The 18,059-nt window shown below is 38.2% G+C and overlaps 1 protein-coding gene across 3 annotated transcripts in view; it reads right to left on the bottom strand.

The window, feature by feature from the left end:
- Positions 1-15,805, bottom strand: part of LOC102692054 (calpain-9-like) — a 42,408-nt gene extending 26,603 nt beyond the window's left edge. For 2 of the 3 annotated variants that reach the window (XM_015349375.2, XM_069178679.1), the window contains exons 1-4: positions 15,602-15,804; positions 12,792-13,043; positions 8,713-8,782; positions 5,913-6,031 (exon numbers count right to left, since the gene is read on the bottom strand). In XM_015349375.2, the coding sequence (XP_015204861.2) occupies positions 5,913-6,031; positions 8,713-8,782; positions 12,792-13,028 (426 nt within the window). In that variant the 5' untranslated portion in view covers positions 13,029-13,043; positions 15,602-15,804. Of the gene's footprint in view, positions 1-5,912; positions 6,032-8,712; positions 8,783-12,791; positions 13,044-15,601 lie in introns of all 3 variants that reach the window. The other variant, XM_069178678.1, reaches the window with a different exon arrangement.
- Positions 15,806-18,059: the final 2,254 nt, after the last annotated feature.

Genomic DNA, 18,059 nt, shown 5'->3' with positions numbered 1-18,059 from the left:
AAAATTCATGGCCCAAAGAGCAATGGGCTGGGAGAGTAGCCCATTATTTAATTGGAGAAGCCCAAAAGGCATATTATGATTTAAAAGAGGAAGATGCAGAGAATCTGAAAAAGAATCTGAAAAAGGAGATATTGGCAAGACTAGGGGTAACCATGGTGATACGAGCAGTCCGGTTCCACAATTGGAGCTACCAGATGAACAAGCCTACGAGGTCTCGGATGTTTGACCTGGTATATCTGGCAAAGAAATGGCTTCAGCCAGAATAATTAAACCCAGGACAGGTGGTAGAAAGGGTGGTGTTGGATCACTTTGTGAGGAGTCTGCCTGTTCACCTGAAAAGGAAAGTAAGTGAAGGGGATCCCCAGACACTAGATCAAGCCGTGGACTTGGTGGACAGACACAATGCCACAGAGGCCCTGATTAGGGAGGGAAAAGGGGACTTTCGGAAGGAGGAGAGAAGAAGCCCCAAGAGTCTGGAAACCGAAATAAAGTATCGGCCAATAAAGTATAGTGATTATCAGGAACCTATACAGTTTAAAAAATCCCTTCAGGGGAGGTCTGACTCAAGGCCCCGGCCATGGAAAGAAACCCGGCGATGTTTTAATTGTCAGGAAGAAGGGCATTTAGCCAGCTATTGCCCCGGCCTGTCCGAACCCATGCAGGTAGACCCCAGAGGTGAAGCCAAATGTAACTACCTTACAGCACGGGTCCCGACCTGCGAGGATCCCCATCTTACGAAAATTGAGATGGGGGAGAACCCATCGAGGCCTTGTTGGACTCTGGCAGTGCTGTGACCCTGGTGACCCCTACAATACTTCCGGGAGAACTAGAGATTCCGAGAACAGAGGGAATACCTATTATTTGTATTCACGGGGACACTAAGGTCTATCCGACGGTCAAATTGAGCATCTCTACAGAACAGGGGACCTACCGTTCAAAGGTAGGAGTGGTTGAGCAGTTGCCATACCCTGTTGTACTGGGACGAGATTGTCCCCATTTCCTCCAGATTTGGAACAAGGTCCAAACAGCTAGGCTAAGACAAATTCCCTGCCCGGAATACCGTGGTGACGCCCCTACCGACGACCCTGATGAGACGGACCCACAAGAAGGCGGAACTGAACTTGGAGTTGAGTTTGAAAATATGGATCTACCGAACTGGTAACCCCCAGAACGTCGGGGTAAGTTTGGGATGGCTCAACTAGAAGATGGGAACTTGAGACATGCGTGGGGCCATGTCAGGAAAATTGATGGGAAGTGGTGTACTGATCCTAATACAGTGAGTTACCCATATTTTATGACAAAGAATAACCTCCTTTATCAGGTGCAGCAGAAGGGACAGGAAGAAGTGGAACAACTCCTTATTCCCCGGGCCTACCAGATGAAGCTCCTCAACTTGGCCCATAGCCACCTCCTGGGCAGACACCTGGGGGTAAAGAAGACATCCGAGAGACTCCTCTCTAGGTTCTTTTGGCCAGGGATCTATAAGGCCATTGAGAAGTACTGTCGGGAATGCCCCGAGTGTCAGAAAAGTGCGCCACAACCTTATTATAGAAACCCTTTGATTCCCCTCCCAATTATTGAAACCTCCTTCGAACGGATTGGGATGGATTTGGTGGGGCCCCTGATCAGAACCACCAAAGGTCACCAGTATATTTGAGTAATAGTGGACTATGCTACCAGGTACCCCGAAGCCATTCCGTTGAGAGCTGCCACCGCCAAAAACATAGCTAGAGAGCTAGTACAACTGTTCGCTCGAGTCGGAATTCCTAAAGAGATATTAACTGATCAAGGAACACCTTTTATGTCTAAAGTCATGCGAGACTTATGTAAGCTACTGGGTATACAGCAGATCCGAACCTCTGTTTATCACCCTCAAACCGAAGGTCTAGTAGAACGTTTTAATAAGACCCTGAAAAGCATGCTTAGGAAGACGATGCAAAAGGATGGGAAAAATTGGGATCAGCTGCTCCCATATCTCATGTTTGCGGTTCGAGAAGTACCGCAGGCTTTGACTGGATTCTCCCCATTTGAATTATTATACTCTCGGAAACCACGAGGCCTATTGGACGTGGTCAAAGAATCGTGGGAACATCAACCTTCCCCTTTACAAACTATCACTGAGCATGTGGAACAGATGAGAGAAAGAATAAATGTTATTGTTCCCATAGTGAAAGAAAACCTGGAGAAAGCCCAGGCTCAACAACAACAAATTTATAATAGGGGAGCAGTTGCGAGGGAATTTCAGATTGGGGACAGAGTACTGGTTCTAGTTCCAACCCCAGAGTGTAAATTCTTGGCATCCTGGCAGGGGCCGTATGAAGTGGTGGAAAAGGTGGGGCCAGTCAACTATAAGGTCAAGCAACATGACAGAAGACGGCAGCATCAAATCTACCACGTCAATTTGCTGAAAAAATGGCATGGTTCCAAAGTTCTGCTCACTACCCACTTTATACGAAGTTCTACGTTCTACCCACTTTTCCTCAGACCCTCTGAAAGAAGAAACGGGTGCGGTAGCCGTGGGAGACCTGGCTCCGGCACAGAAACAGGAACTACAAGAATTCCTAACCCAAAACAAAGATGTTTTTTCCCGGACACCTGGTCAAACCCACCTTATACAACATAAGATTGTCACGGAATCAGGGAAGAAGGTAAGGCTACCCCCGTATCGAGTACCAGAAGCCAAAAGGAAATTGATTAAAGAAGAGGTGGGAAAAATGCTGGAGATGGGAATAATCGAGGAATCCCATAGTGAGTGGGCTAGCCCGATAGTTCTGATCCCCAAGCCAGATGGTACTATTCGATTATGCAACAATTTCAAGAGGTTAAATGAGATCTCATGGTTTGATGCATACCCCATGCCCCGTATAGATGAACTAATCGAGCGATTAGGTAACGCTCGATACATCAGCACCCTTGATCTTACGAAGGGATATTGGCAAGTGCCGCTGGCCAAAGAAGATAAAGCCAAAACCGCTTTTGCCACACTTGAGGGACTATATCAGTATAGGGTCCTACCCTTCGGTTTGCATGGCGCTCCCGCAACATTTCAAAGATTGATGGACCGAATTCTGAGACCGTATCGGGATTTTGCAGCCGCCTACTTGGATGACGTCGTAATCCACAGCACGACCTGGGAACAACATCTACACCACCTGGAAGCAGTGACTGGAGCGTTGCAAGCCGCAGGATTAACGGTCAACCCAAATAAATGTTGTCTGGGGGCTAGGGAAGCCAATTACCTGGGTTATACGATCGGGAGAGGATTGATCATGCCCCAAGATCAGAAGGTATAGTTAATCAAGAACTGGCCCAAACCAGCTACCAAGAAGCAAATTCGAACGTTTTTGGGACTGGCAAGTTACTATCGACGTTTCATTCCGGGGTTTGCATCCATGGCCGCCCCTCTACACGACCTGACGAAGATGAGCGGTCCGGAGAAAATAAAATGGACCAACTTGGAAGAGAGGGCTTTCCAAGACTTAAAAGCAACTCTCGCTTTTCAACCCGTCTTACAGGTACCAGACTTTAGTAAGCCTTTCATGGTACAAACTGATGCCTCGGACACTGGGGTTGGAGCAATACTGTCGCAAGAAATTGAAGGATTGGAACATCCTATTCTGTATATCAGCCGTAAGTTGAATCTGGCCAAAAAATACTATTCTACGATAGAGAAAGAATGTCTAGCAATCATATGGGCCCTAGACTATTAGAAGTATTATTTATTGGGACGATGATTTATATTATACACAGATCATGCGCCATTAACATGGATGTTACAAAATATGGATAAAAATGATAGAATTACACGATGGGGTCTTAGTCTGCAAAGATTTCAATTCCAAACGGTATATAGACCCGGAAGGAAACAAGGAAATGTAGACGCCCTTTCCCGAATGCACTGTTTATTTTTTTTTCTAGATCGCCCGAGGTTTGGGCTGATCTCAGGGGGAGGGAATGTAAGAGGACCCGGGGAAGGGTCATCTCTAACAGGTATTTCCATAACGAAACACTGAAAATACTAGAGATGGACCTTAGCAAGATGGTGGCCAAAGCTGACCAGTAAATGGAAAGGGTCTACCCTAAGAAACAATGAGACACAGCTGAGCCGCATCAGGAACCGAAATATAAGTGCCCCGGAGGCAGTGAACAGGGTGGAAGCCGATAAGGTGAATGCGGTTTGGAGGAAAAGAGAGGAAAGAGGTGCATGTTAAGATCGGGCTAAAGAATAACGGACTACTGAAAGGAGAAAGGTTTACGGTTTTGGATTATGGACACTGGATAAGGATACATCGCGGACTGGCTTTATTACGGACTTTTGGAACTCGGATCGGATCAGGATTAAGGGAACGGATTACGGACTGTATTTGGAAGAGAGTTGGAGGACGAAACACCACGAAACTCAGGAAAGAAAAGTGTGGTGTGAGTACTACTTTCATTTACATAAACTTTCCCCCAGAGACACCACACTTTCTAGACTTAAATATAAAATAAGTTGTGGGTCTGTGACCTCATATAGAGATCATACTATTTAGTTATTAGAGTATCAGAAGCTGGATTGCCCTGTACAAATACAGTAAAAAAGAAAAGAAAGATCTTATGATGTACAAAAGGGTTATATGATGCAAGAATGCATTTGTTTCAGAAATACGTGACAAAAGTCCTTTCTCAGATGGTTAGAAAAGGGATAATTGGTCTAATACCCAAAACATCCCGAGGCAAATTTCATTGCAAGTAAAAACACATACTTAGGTGAATCAAACGGCATGAATCAAGCCTTACATGTAGTGTAGTATTATTGTCGAAAATTGTTTAATTCATAATGGCATTAGTTTTCTCAAGCATTAATGTTTGGAATTAGCCTTTTTATATCCTCCTGTTTGTAAATAGTTGAATACATGCACAATATGTGCCAATTTTCATTTTTGCCTCTACTGAGGCAAACTAAAATACCAACGTGAAGTGCATAATATAATAGTTTACTCAGGCCCTCGGGGTGAACAGAAGATATGTTGAGTAGTTGGCTTTGTAACAGTGACATAATGACAGAATAGATTGAAGATGCACAAAAACAATGGAACAATAAGAATGCAAACAATGTATAGAAAGCTTCAGAAGAGAATAAAAGCCAATTTAAATTCATGTTCATTTACCATTCATGTTTCATTTTACTCATTTCTAGCTACTGGAAGTGGCTAGTGGTGTTTTGTTAACTAAGCATATGTTCCTGCAACATAATGACTGCACACTCATTAACTCATTAAAAACACACTTTTTTTTGCCCCATAGTAAAACATTCGACTTTGAACCTGAAAAGGTTAAGAAAAAATTATCTTCTGATTAAAATTGCATTTCTTAAAATATAAAATTATAATAATGTAAAAGATTATAGAATTACAAAAGTATTTTCATTCAATACACACAGATATACTTAAGAATGCAGATTGTAAAAAGCACACATTCATCAATTAGAGAATGCAAGCTGTTACTGAATGCCTTCCAGTTCATAAACAAGGCCTAACAGTAATTTTGTGAGAGATTCATAAGGTCATGATTAAAGCTCAAATTTACAAGTATCTTTCTGTGCAATGAGGCTAAGTAGATGTCTATGTTGCTATCCTGTCATTTCCTACTTGTTTAAACACTTATCAGTGTGTTTGTGTTGTTTGTTCTGGTTGGGCTGTTATTTGAAAATCATATTATCTAACCCAGAAAGAAGTATGAAAAACAAACAGATTAATACAATTAGAAAAGGAACAAGGTTTTCAAACTTCATTTTCTTACTAAGAAAACAATAATCTAGTTAATGATTGCTTTGGGGAACAGGACAAACAAATATGATTAATAACTATGATACAATGCAATTAAACCTTCCCTAGTAACTGTCAGAGTTATATTGTATTTAAGTTCTTTACCCTGAAATGAAAAATTCCAGCATAATCCTTTTGAAATCCTTGGTCACAAGGCAAAACTTGTTTCCTTATATGCTGCTGAAATGTCAATGCACCCAGTGAAGCCAGGAACCAGCAGTTACCTAAAACATGAGAAAAGTAAAGATACATTGTCAGTTTTGTCAGTACACATTAACTCTTTGTGAGTGAAATTCCATCCATGTTATTGCACGTTTCACTGTTTGAAATGACTAGAATAGTTACAAACAGGGTAGACACCCTATGTAAAGTGTAATCTGTTGGGAAAAGAGGGGAGAATCATGCTGTCACAAGTTTCAATGGCATTTCTTAACACTCCTGTAGATTTTACATTCCTCAATACATATTTAAACTGTCTAGCAAAGTCACTTAATTTTGAGTATAGCAGTGTTTTTGGACAGGATCAAGTAAAGGTTTAATCTTCGCTGAAAAGTAGACAGAGGAAACAAAGTTATGGCTGCTTACTCATTCTGCTCTTCAGCATGGAATTGACCTACACTCGATCCTGTGCGTCTAACACAGTTTGACACCACACCCCGACTCAAATATCTATTAGCTGCTGCTTATGTAAGTTTTGTTTTTCACTATTAACACATTCCTCTAGTAATGGAATCACTAGAAGCACATATTGTTTCATTTTACTAAGTGGTGTTTAATTACTGGGTGGGAAATTTTCCTGACTGTCAAGTTCTTCGAATCTCTTTTCACGCATGAGTTTTTTTTAATACATGAAATTGTAAACATTACACAGAGAAATTCCTAACAATACAAAGTAAAGCCTCAGGCAACTGCCTGAAAGAAAAAAAAAGACTTAGAAATAGTTTTAAAACAAAATGTACCCAATCATCAAAATCAAAGACTGGGTAAAATATTGTTTGCAAGGCACACCCTGATTTTGGATCCATGCTATGCACAGGGATTCAGCGCAGTGGTCATCAAAACATTTCTTAGTGATATGATGATGGTGCAAAGCACATTAGTTTGTATTTGCTTGTTTTGAAACATCCCCTTTGACAAATATTTAAATTAGCAATGTCATCAAAAACTGAAGAGAAAATAATACAATTTGTTATTGCAGAAGTATTTCTAATCCTGAACTCAATATTTTGTAAAATACTTTTGCTTATTGTTTTACATCTTGAGAATAGGTAGTGTGTATTTTGATTGTATCTTTTTGCCACTATGCTCTCAAAATATTAATACCTACAGATTGAATACATTAAGTTTAGGAACTTGAATTGTTAACATTTTTTGACCAACAAATAATTGTTATTTTCTATGAATTTCCTTTTTTAAAAAAAACAGCTTAATGGGAACCATGTCAGATGAATGTTATTTGATTAAACTTGTACGACAGATTTTTTTACTTGACTTGAAAATGTGTTTTCAATAACTGTAACACAGTCTTAAATATTAAAATATTGTAACGCTGATGGTGGGGGGGCCAATCTGATGTGGCAGAGGCGAGGGCGCCCACGTGAACCCCGTATCATTACAATATTTTCCTCCAAGGGATGATATGCCATAGCTCCATACATAGGTTTCTACAAAACTGATCTTTCAATAAAAATACCGTATACAATAATTTATAGGTTTTAGAAAATTTTAGAGACCAAAGGTTTGGAAATTATTTTTGTTTTTTGACACCATATGCATTGAAATAGGTGTGGAATTATAACAAATGGATGTTGTACATTTAATATTAATGTAGAGACTAATATTTATCTTCATTTTATTAAACCCTTCAGTGCAATGCTAGTATAATGGTCACACTACCTGGGAGTAGGAAAGCTAGACTAAAAGTGTTCAGGAAATCTAGAAGTTGAATTAAAAAATATCCAAGCTTCTGTATTACTAGGGTCCTGATTATGTTTATTTTTATCAAATAAAATAATCGTCACACAACCTTAATGACACAGCTCAATAAATCTCTTGATTTTGAAATTTTGTAATTGTTGATATTTTTATACACAATAATATAGGTGTCAGTAGACCCTTTAGAAGTGATTCCTGACAGTGTCAAAACTTTCAAAATACAAATTCAGATATAACAATACCACAAGCTATGTCTTAAAAGAAAGTGGTGACTGGCTCTCGCTGAGCTGATGTCCTTACATAACTTTCAAACTATATATGGAACATATTGAATATCTGCTATGAAGTGGCACTTTTAGTTATTTTTCAGCACAAAATCCCTTATATACAAAAATATATACAAAATAATCATAACTAGTAGACAGCTATCACATTTAACAGCGTATCACTTCATCACTTTCAAGGTTTCACTTTTCTAAAAGGGTGTTGTTACAGTATTTTGTGCAAACTAAAAACTACAAACTGTGCAAACTACAAATGTAATTGGTGCTATTCATAGGATTATGCTGGTGTATATGGAATACTAAGAAAATTGCAATAAAATATATCCTGAGCTGACACTGATATCTTGAGCACAATGTTTACTTTAAAATTTAAGTATATTTTTTTATCAGAAAACATTGATATGAAAGGTGGTTTGTATGAAGTAATTACTTTTCAGCTTTCCTTGACCAAAGGGATCCAGGGAATTCATGCAAGAAGGGTGCTGTGTTGATATGTATTATTTCTGTGGAAGCAGGATAAGAAAGTGCATATAACCAGACTTATTGCATTAAACATTCACAATAAAGAAAATATCACTTATATGGAATGTAGGACTTAAATGGGTCAACTTATCAGTCAACTCAAGGTGAATATGGAAAGCATGCATTCAATTCAGAGTGAATTTTGGGAAAACAAAAATACATACCCACTTGTCCTTGGCAAAGATCAAACCTGGAGACGTCATTCACATATAGCTGAGGATCACTGTGAAGATTCTAAAATGAACACAAAAATCATCATTATTGAAGGGAAACTTTGACATATTGCTCTCTTATAACCTGTGCATTTTGGGATGAACTTTGACAAAATTGTAAAGATGCAACTTTTTATCAATATTTTGCATTTATATTTGCCATCATACAATTCCAAGTACCAAAAACATTTTTGTATTTGATACTATACAGTATGTCTGCAACAGACCCTGTGGTGACCAATGAATCTAAGCAGGTTAAAACTCACAAAGGCCTATACTGGACACCAGAGGGGGATTTAGTGCAGAAACCTTGCCAGATTTGCAAACAACACTCTTGAAAAGCCTTCCTCCTGCTGACTGCTTTCAAAACCCATCCAGCCCTTTATATCCCTGAGGTCCACTAATTACTGTGAACCCCCTGTGAACATGTGTAATTGACCTCTTCCACTAATCTCATTAATTAATCTCACAGTGTCTACTATAATTACAAATGATAAAGACCTTTGCCAGTTTCTAGTGGTAGGTTAGCTGATATTACAGTTCCCTCAAACACCAGCCAGCTAATATCTTATTTAGTGATTAACAGAATCTTTATACAGTATACTTTGATTAATTTTATTAACTAGATCTTTTAAATGCTTTGGTTTTCAGGAAAGACCAGCACATCAGAATCTCTCAGTTAGCTTATGTAGTTGACACCTTCTCCTTCCCTTTCACCTTTTATAAGGTTATGTTTGGTAACATAATACTGTATTTCTCTGATAAAACTATACTGTACCTTTAGAGGGTGTATATACAGTACATTGTTTTTTTTATTATTTTGAGTGAATGATCTGGATATTCTCAGTGCTTACTCATGGCAATTATTTTTCTGTACAGCTGAGAAGGACAAAGCAAACTGCAATACTTGCAAGTCAAAAAGCTCTTTTTTCTGAATTAATTCACAAAATTATTTATTTTGTCAGGATCACTTTCCTAACTCTGAATATAGACACTCTAGTTGAATAATAGTTTATGGTTCAAATAAACTGTAATCAAATGCAACTTTTATGGTTATTTTTCTGCTTCTTTCCTTAGGTAAACACAGGACAAGGGAAAGCAACACTGGGATAGGCAGTGTGGGTGGAGCCAGTGGTAAATGTGGTTTATACCACACTCATGACTTTCAATAACAGCACAAAGACACTTTAAAAGTCCTTACTATGAGCAGTGAATCATTTTATTCATGACAATGGTATGCATATGATGCATATAATGTCACGCCCTCTGCAGCCAGAGGGCGCTCCTTCTCTGTCCTGTCCCTAGTTTCCTGTCTGCTGTCCTTCCTGTCCCTCTCTTTCCCTTGGGCTATATATTTCCTGGTCTTGCACTCTGTCCTGGCTCAGCATTGACATTCGGATGTCCTGAGACCCACCTAGCACCAGGGCGCCCAACGTCCGCTCCCTGAGGGCATAGGTTTCTATACGGCATTCCTGAACTCTTTGCACTAATGAGCCCGGGCCTTTTTCCCGTCTCGCCGCTACGCATTTGGGTCTTTTTCCGCTCTCCTGCTCCCCACGGTTAGTCCCTTTGGACGTCCGTGACATATAATCTATTACAAACAGAGAGTAAACTAATATGAAAAGGTTAATGAAAGTTATTAAATATGTTTTAAAATTTGATACTTACATTTTGCAGTTTCAGCACTCACTACTACTACTTGTGAGGAGATGCTTACTTTTCATCAGAAAGTAATATTTTGTATATTGAGGCAAACAAGATAATGACACTATTTTAGAACCATCCTTTTGTTCAACCTCCCCATCTCTTACAAAACTCAGACATGGATGTTGAACATTTGCCTCAAAAGATGGAGACTGGACTGTACTAAAATTAAGATAAAATTGTCTTATTGCCTAATATGTGCCAGTGATATAAAGTCTTGCACTGATCTAGAATTATTCGATATGTGAGAGAATATTTAAATATCTGTGGTTAATTTGCTTTTAAATTCAGCACAACATCTCAACTGAAAAACTTTCAAAGGAAATGTATGATATGTGTTAGAAATGTTTTCTTTCATAATAAAAAAATGATTGCTGATTGAAGATACAAACATATAGCTATGTATATATGTATAGAAATATAGCTATGTATAACAGAACAACAATAAATGATTTCACACTAAAGGATGGTTATTGTTTCCATTTAAATGTCTATTTAATCATTTAGCTGCTGTAATTTGCTATTATATTTAATAATCTACTGGGTCAGCAAATGAAGAAATCAAACATTTAAAGTAATGATTAATTTCATAAACCTTTTCTGGTCTTTCATCCAAAGCCTTAGCACAAATATCTAACATGAATCATTTTCCAAATTCAGGATATTTTGAAATGCATATTATCAATAATAAGTTATTTATTAAAAATTAGATAGGTGTCAAGGCTACAATATCCATGTTGTCACAGAACAAGACTGTAGTTGGCGAAATATAAAAAAAAACAAATACTATAGCTGGAAAATCCTGTACCTTCCAGATCCAGGTAATTTCTTTGCATAAGGAGGTATGAATGTTTGCTAAACTACCTAATCATGTTGTGGTGGCTGATTCACTGAAACCATTTAAGAAATAGCTTTATAATGTCTTTATAATGTCTTCAGTTTATTAGTAACCATTTGTTCTGATGTTTTTTGTATTTCACAAATAATTGAAAGATTTATAGTCTAAGTGTTAATAACAATAAGACATAAACAGAGAGATCGTATTGTGAATTATTATTTAAAAGTATTAAAGGTGTTTATGCTCAATTCATATAATGATACAGACAAATGTGGAAAAGAGCATTGAGATACCCTTTCAGCTTCTTTATACATATTCCTCCAGTAACACAATATAGACCCTTCCAATAGGCATACATTCAAAGTATAGTTTGTACCCTATAATTAATAATAAATGCTTACAATTACAGTTTTCTGGACACTCCACTCAAAGTGCTTTACACCACCACCAATGTGTAGCATTCACCTGGATGATGCAACAGCAGCCATAGTGCACCAGTACGCTCACCACAATCTGCTATCCGGGGGGGCAGGAAGACAGAGTGATGAAGCCAATTCATAGATTGTAGGGATTATTAGGAGGCTATGATTGGCTAAGGTCAATGGGATATTTGGCCAGGACACTGGGGTGACAACCCTACTCTTTTAGAAAAATGGCCTGGGATTTTGAATGACCATGGAGTCAGATTTACATCTCATCCAATGGATGGTGTCTTTTTTTACAGTATAGTGAATCTGTCACTATATTGGGGCATTAGGACCCACATAGACCGCAGGGTGAGCACCACCTGGTGGCCCCACTGACACCTCTTCCAGCAGCAACCTTAGCTTTCCCAGGAGGTCTCCCATCCAGGTACTAACCAGGCTCACTTCTTCTTAGCTTCATGGGGTCACCAGATGTGAGTTGCAGGGTAATATGGCCGCTGGCTTAAAGAGATGTGGGAGTGTGTAACAAGTTTCCCAGCCATGTTGTTGAAACTCATACCCTGGCTTCCTTCAGGAAAGAGCTGACTTAGGTCCTTAATGAGCAATATTCCTCTCTACTGTATAGAGCACATGTTGAGACATATCTAGCCATCCATGTTCTAACTGTTTTATCCAAAACAGGGTCACTGGGGTGCCCTCGGAAGTTATTGGCACATAGTGGGATACACTCAGGGTGGGGCGCCAGGCCATCACAGGGCATACACTCACACCAGGGTAATTTCCCCAGAAGCCAATTAACCACTAGTACAGTATGTTTTTGGACTGTGGGAGAAAACTGGAGCATCCAGAGGAAACCCACACAAACAAGGGTAGAGCATTCAAACTCCATGCAAATGGAACTGAGACAAGGGACAATGCTAGCCATTGTTTGACTTATCATTTTATGTAAACAGTATTGAAGTGGAAATGCTTTTCATTCCATGTCAATTTGTGACTTCTAAATAGATGCTGTTATGTCAGCTGTAAGGAGAACCAGAATTGTTTTTTTAAATCCCTGGACTTACCCTTGGTCTTTTCCATACAACTCTTGCCATCTCATCTGGTTGTAGCAGACCAAAGCCAATAGAATCTCTGCTTGGTGGGAAAGTCTCATCCACAAATCTCACTCTCTTTATCAGACAGTAGGTGCGCAGCTGTTCAAAGTCTTGGCCACAGAACTTCTCTGGATTGTTAAGAGATCCATGACCTTCTTGCCTCTGACGATCCCTCATAATGTTCAGACAGACTCCAGGGGGAGGCATTATTGCTTCTCAAGTCTGTGGAGTTAAAATAGGAAGAGTAAAGCTAAAGATGAACATGTGATATTTTGGCGTTTCATCTTTTAATCTAGCATCAAGAAAATAAGTAGGGTTTTATTTTCCTGTTTGGCATTATGAAGCTAGCTGAGGAATATTTCTTTGTTAATTGTATTTTGAGGACACATATCATAAATGTATGATCTTCGTTGTTGTCTGATGTGTGAGTTTTCTTGCCAGGGTTAATTTAATTCAATTACATTAAGGCAGGTGAGTCATGGACTGGCATTATGTTATTTCTAAAGGCAAAATGTTTCAATTTGTCATAAAAAAATCTAATGATTAAAATCAATTATTTATTAATAAATCTAATTATTCATGAAATCACAAGTTTTATCTTACTTAGATGCCATAAAGGCATTCTATGAAGAGTTTCAGAGTTTAAGATGTCAAACATTCCACTGTAGAACTAAAACATAAAATCACACTTGCTTCAAACTTACTGCTCTCAATTAAACATTTTTTCAACACTTTTTCTCAAATATTGAGCCCAGGTCAGAAATAATTTTGAAACATGTGAGACCTAGAGATATATACTGTACTACATCTGTTATACAGAATGTGACAGTATGTGAATGATATTAAAAATAAAGTAATTGTGACATTGTGTAGTATATTTAAGTTTTTAATAACTTTAAGTTATGACTGGAGTCGGGTGTTGTCCTGTTTTCTGCTTGTGACTACACTGTTGCAGCCCTTACCAGAAATAAGTATAGGTAGAATAGGAATAAGATTTCTTATATAGTAAATGATGGATGGATACCTAATTTAATCAGAAACAAAAAAGACATACTGTAAATTGCAAATGTTAACCATTATGATGCAATGCTTTTGTTTATTTGCTGTATATACAATACATTTTTACAGATCTTTAGCCTAACCTGATAACCTAAAGTAAACTCGCTAACTGAATAGACCATATGGATTCTGTTCGATTAGGAACAATTCAATTGTTAGGACTAACTTAAAACTTATCATAAGAACATATGAGTGTTTACAAATGACCATTTTGTATCTAATAGCTTATTGATCTATCTCATCCAGCTGTCTTTTTAAGGAACCTTGGGTTTCTGTGTTTAAAAACATGGCAGAGTAACTTTTTCCATATTCTTACAATCCTTTGGGTAAAGAAGTAGTTCCCATTTAAATGCAATTCCACATAGTTTTCACTTGTGTTGTCTAGTTTGTGTTTCACTATTCATTCTGACGAAGTGTCTCAATCCCTTTAAGAATTTTGAGTACTTGTCTCTCTGTTTAAGACTCAGTTCTTTCCCCTTGTGATTAAAATCCAGAATATACTGTACAGTACCTAGTTGCACTTATCAGTTTCTAGAGCACCAATATCTTTTCTGTAATGCAGGGACCAAATACAGTAAGTTCAAAATATTCTAAATGAGACTTTACTAGTACATAATACATTTTTAAGATAACACCCCTTGCTAATTTTTACTATATATCCTAACGTTTTCCAATCGGACAGAGGAAAGGCCATCTTTTCTGTCTGGTCTCTTGGTTTCTGTATCTCTTCTCATGGTTTCTCCAGCCATGTCTATGCTAATCAAGCTAAAGTAGTTTACAATTTTGCATCTCTTGAAAACGGGAAATGTTTGCCTACGATAGGCAAAAATTACATTTTAATAAAATGAGGTAAAGTTCCAAGAAAAACTCCTATACAAAACAGAATAATTAGAACAAAATAAGACAAAAAAAAGACTACTTTTCAGTTGGAAGACCTGAAGAATTGAAAGGACAAAATATTTTAAGTTATTATTAACTACCAATAAACAAGTTCACAGCTGATTAGTCAGTATTAATAATATTGCATGACAGGACTTTCTACCCTGCCTTGTGCCCATTGCCACAAGGCGGATTTGTGGATTTTATCACTCCACCAATTTTCTAACCACTTCTTCCGATTCACAGAAACATACGTCTGCCTATTATCTAAACTCTATTCAGCATCTATTATAACTAAAACATTTTTTAAACTATTTTTGAATAGTGAGCTCTGAAATAGTTTGAACCTAAACCAGTTTGAAGTCTTGCAGGATGAACCGGCACTGGGAAAGTACCTGCTCTCAGTATAACTGTGTTCTAGGTCTACAAGATAATTAGGAGGAAACATGCTGTGTAACAGAATAACAAGACCTATCTAGCAAAGTAAACACTTTCTAAGAAAGTCTACACACTGCTCCATTTTTTTCAATCATAGATCAGTAATATACATTGATTCTCTAAGTAGCATATCAATAAAGTGTCTAGAAAATTGTTCTGTAAAAGTGAAGGCTAATTACTGCAGTTGTCAGTTTACATCTGCATTATTAGTATCCTAATTTCTGTCACTTAATGAAATTATAATTAAATAATCAACAATAAAAGTGAGCATTTAAATATATATATATATGCTATATTGATAATAAATATATAACATACTTTACATTTTCCATTGCATCAAAACTTAGTTTCTGAAAACATTGTTTTTGTCTGAATGAGAATCTGAAAGAATACAAAAGCCTTACCTGCTTATGCGTAACAGGAATCTGATAAACTCTGAGCAGGCCTTCACCCACCCGTGAACAACAATGTAAAAAAGGTACTTGTGTCTGTCTTCACTGTGCCTTCAGATCTTTAAATGCTTATCAGACAGTCAAAATTGTTAGCATGACATTATCTTCATGAAAACGCAACTCTTGACTGAAGTCTGTTTCCCTGGTTTCTGGCAGAGCACTCTAAAGGTGACTCCTCCCACATGCTCTTCAAAATTTTAAAACAGGTTGGTTTAGTTTATTGGAACATAATATATTAGCTCACCTAAACCTTGTTCTTTAACCTGTGGCTATGAAAGTCGTTTCCCCTCTCACTACACACATTCATCTTACACCTTACTTTCACTCATGTACTATGTACAGTACTTTATAGAAATTGTCTAGAAGATAAAGTATCCACAAATGTATAATATATAAATTGACACAATTAGATACAACAGAACTGAAAGCAAGTTTACAATTATCATCAAAACACAGAGAGACAGGTTCAGAAATAACTTTTATACCCAAGGGGTGAATGTCACAAATAACTAATAGCTTATTGCAAAGTCACTACCTGATTGACTACAATCTGTTATGACCGATTGTTGAATATTGTATTTTCTGCACTGTCTACTGCACACTGTTGTTTACCATTGTAAAATATTTACTATTGTTTAATATGGTATGTTGTTTTTCAATACTGTATGTTGTATATTCCACTTTGTGTTGTATTGTATATTGGATGATACTGTCTTTTTGCACTACTTTTTTACTATTTTTTATATTGTCTTCACCTGTTGGTAGACTAAGGGAACAAACATGAATAAGAATTCCAATGTACTTGTTACAAATGGCAAATAACTTTTGAACTTGAACTAATATTTTTCCTAAATAAAAAAAAAGTACAGTTTAACCACAAGGAAAACAAAAGGTAAATATACAAATGATTTATTTCAGATTCAACAAATGATTTAGAATTCAAGGACATATTGAACATGTTTGAATTCTTTCACTTTGTCACAGTCCCAAAAAGCAGACATGCTTCTGCAATCTCTTAGAAATTAGATTCTTAATTGTTTATATACAGACTCATCTTCAACATTATTTTCCATAATTACTCGTTAAAGACTCTGCTGTGAACCATTACCTAACCTAACCCCATGGCGCTACTGCCCTTGTAGAGCCCTGGCCTCCTCCACCCTTCTCGGTCCTGAGCCAGTCTTCACCATCCTCTTACTCTCAACTTTCTGAGGCCTCCTTCAACATCGTCCATCCGTCTCTTGCAGGGACGCCCTTGAAGCCGCCTTCCTTCTGGCTTTTGACAGAAGACTCTCCGTACCCCTCTGGTATCGTTTTTCCACTCTAGATGTCCAAGCCAGCGTAGCCGTGCCTCTCTTACCTCGGTATTTTTACCGGTTATTGGGGGATCCTCATCCAGCTTGTAGAGCTCAACGTCGGTTCTTATTCGCCACTCTCCCCATTCCTGGACTGGCCTGTAGATCTTTCGGAGGATCTTTCACTCCCACGTGTTAAGGAGTTCCGCATCTCGCTTTGTCAGCACCCATGTCTCCGCTGCTTAGGTTACCACAGGGTGGATAATGGTCCGATATATCACCTTCAATACCCTCCTCTACAAAAGTCTGGTCTTCATCAGGTCCTGCACACTAAAGTAGCATCGATTTCCTGCATTGATTCTCCCTCTAATTTCCAGACTGATTTCATTTTTCTCAGCTATCAGCAATCCCAGGTATTTAAAAGTACTGACTTTCTCGAACTGGTAGCCCTGGATTTCAAGCATTGCTGGTGATGGTGCCCTTCCTGGTCATCACCATGTACAGTATTTGGTCTTCGCCATATTGATGGTCAGCCCAAGCCTGGTTGATGCTTCTTCCAGCTGAATAAAGTTTTCTTTGAGGTTTCGGACGTTTCTACCCAGCAAATCGACATCATCCGCATAGGCTAAATACTGCCCCAATCTATTCAGTAATGTTCCTCCTCTGTTGATGTCGATTTTCCGTATCACTAGTTCTAGAACTAAGTTGAATAGTAAGCACGAGAGAGTATCTCCTTGTCTAAGGCCTCGTCTCACCTGAAACTCACGTGATACCTGGTTCTGCACCTTCACCTTACCACTTGTTTTGGTCATGGTCATCTTTACTAGCCTGATCAACTCCTAGCTGTCCCAGCGTCTGGTACAAGTATGCTCTATCAACACAACACTTGTAATCTACGAATAGTTGATGGACATCAGTGTTATATTCATAGCACTTCTAAAATGCATCTGATAGTGAATATATGATCCGTCGTTGACCGATTACATTGAAACTCACACTGGTAGTCTCCAAGGACTTGCGCAGCATGGGCATCTAAACGACTGTGTAGTACTTTCGAGAAAACCTTATACACAACTTTCAGCAGTGAGATCCCGTAGTAGTTCGAGCAGTCTAGT

This window comes from Lepisosteus oculatus, chromosome 2 (assembly GCF_040954835.1).
Source record: "Lepisosteus oculatus isolate fLepOcu1 chromosome 2, fLepOcu1.hap2, whole genome shotgun sequence".
In the NCBI taxonomy this organism is placed as follows: Eukaryota; Metazoa; Chordata; class Actinopteri; order Semionotiformes; family Lepisosteidae; genus Lepisosteus; species Lepisosteus oculatus.
The sequence above is the reverse complement of the archived record's forward strand: the minus strand, read 5'-3'. Positions and strand labels throughout refer to the sequence as shown.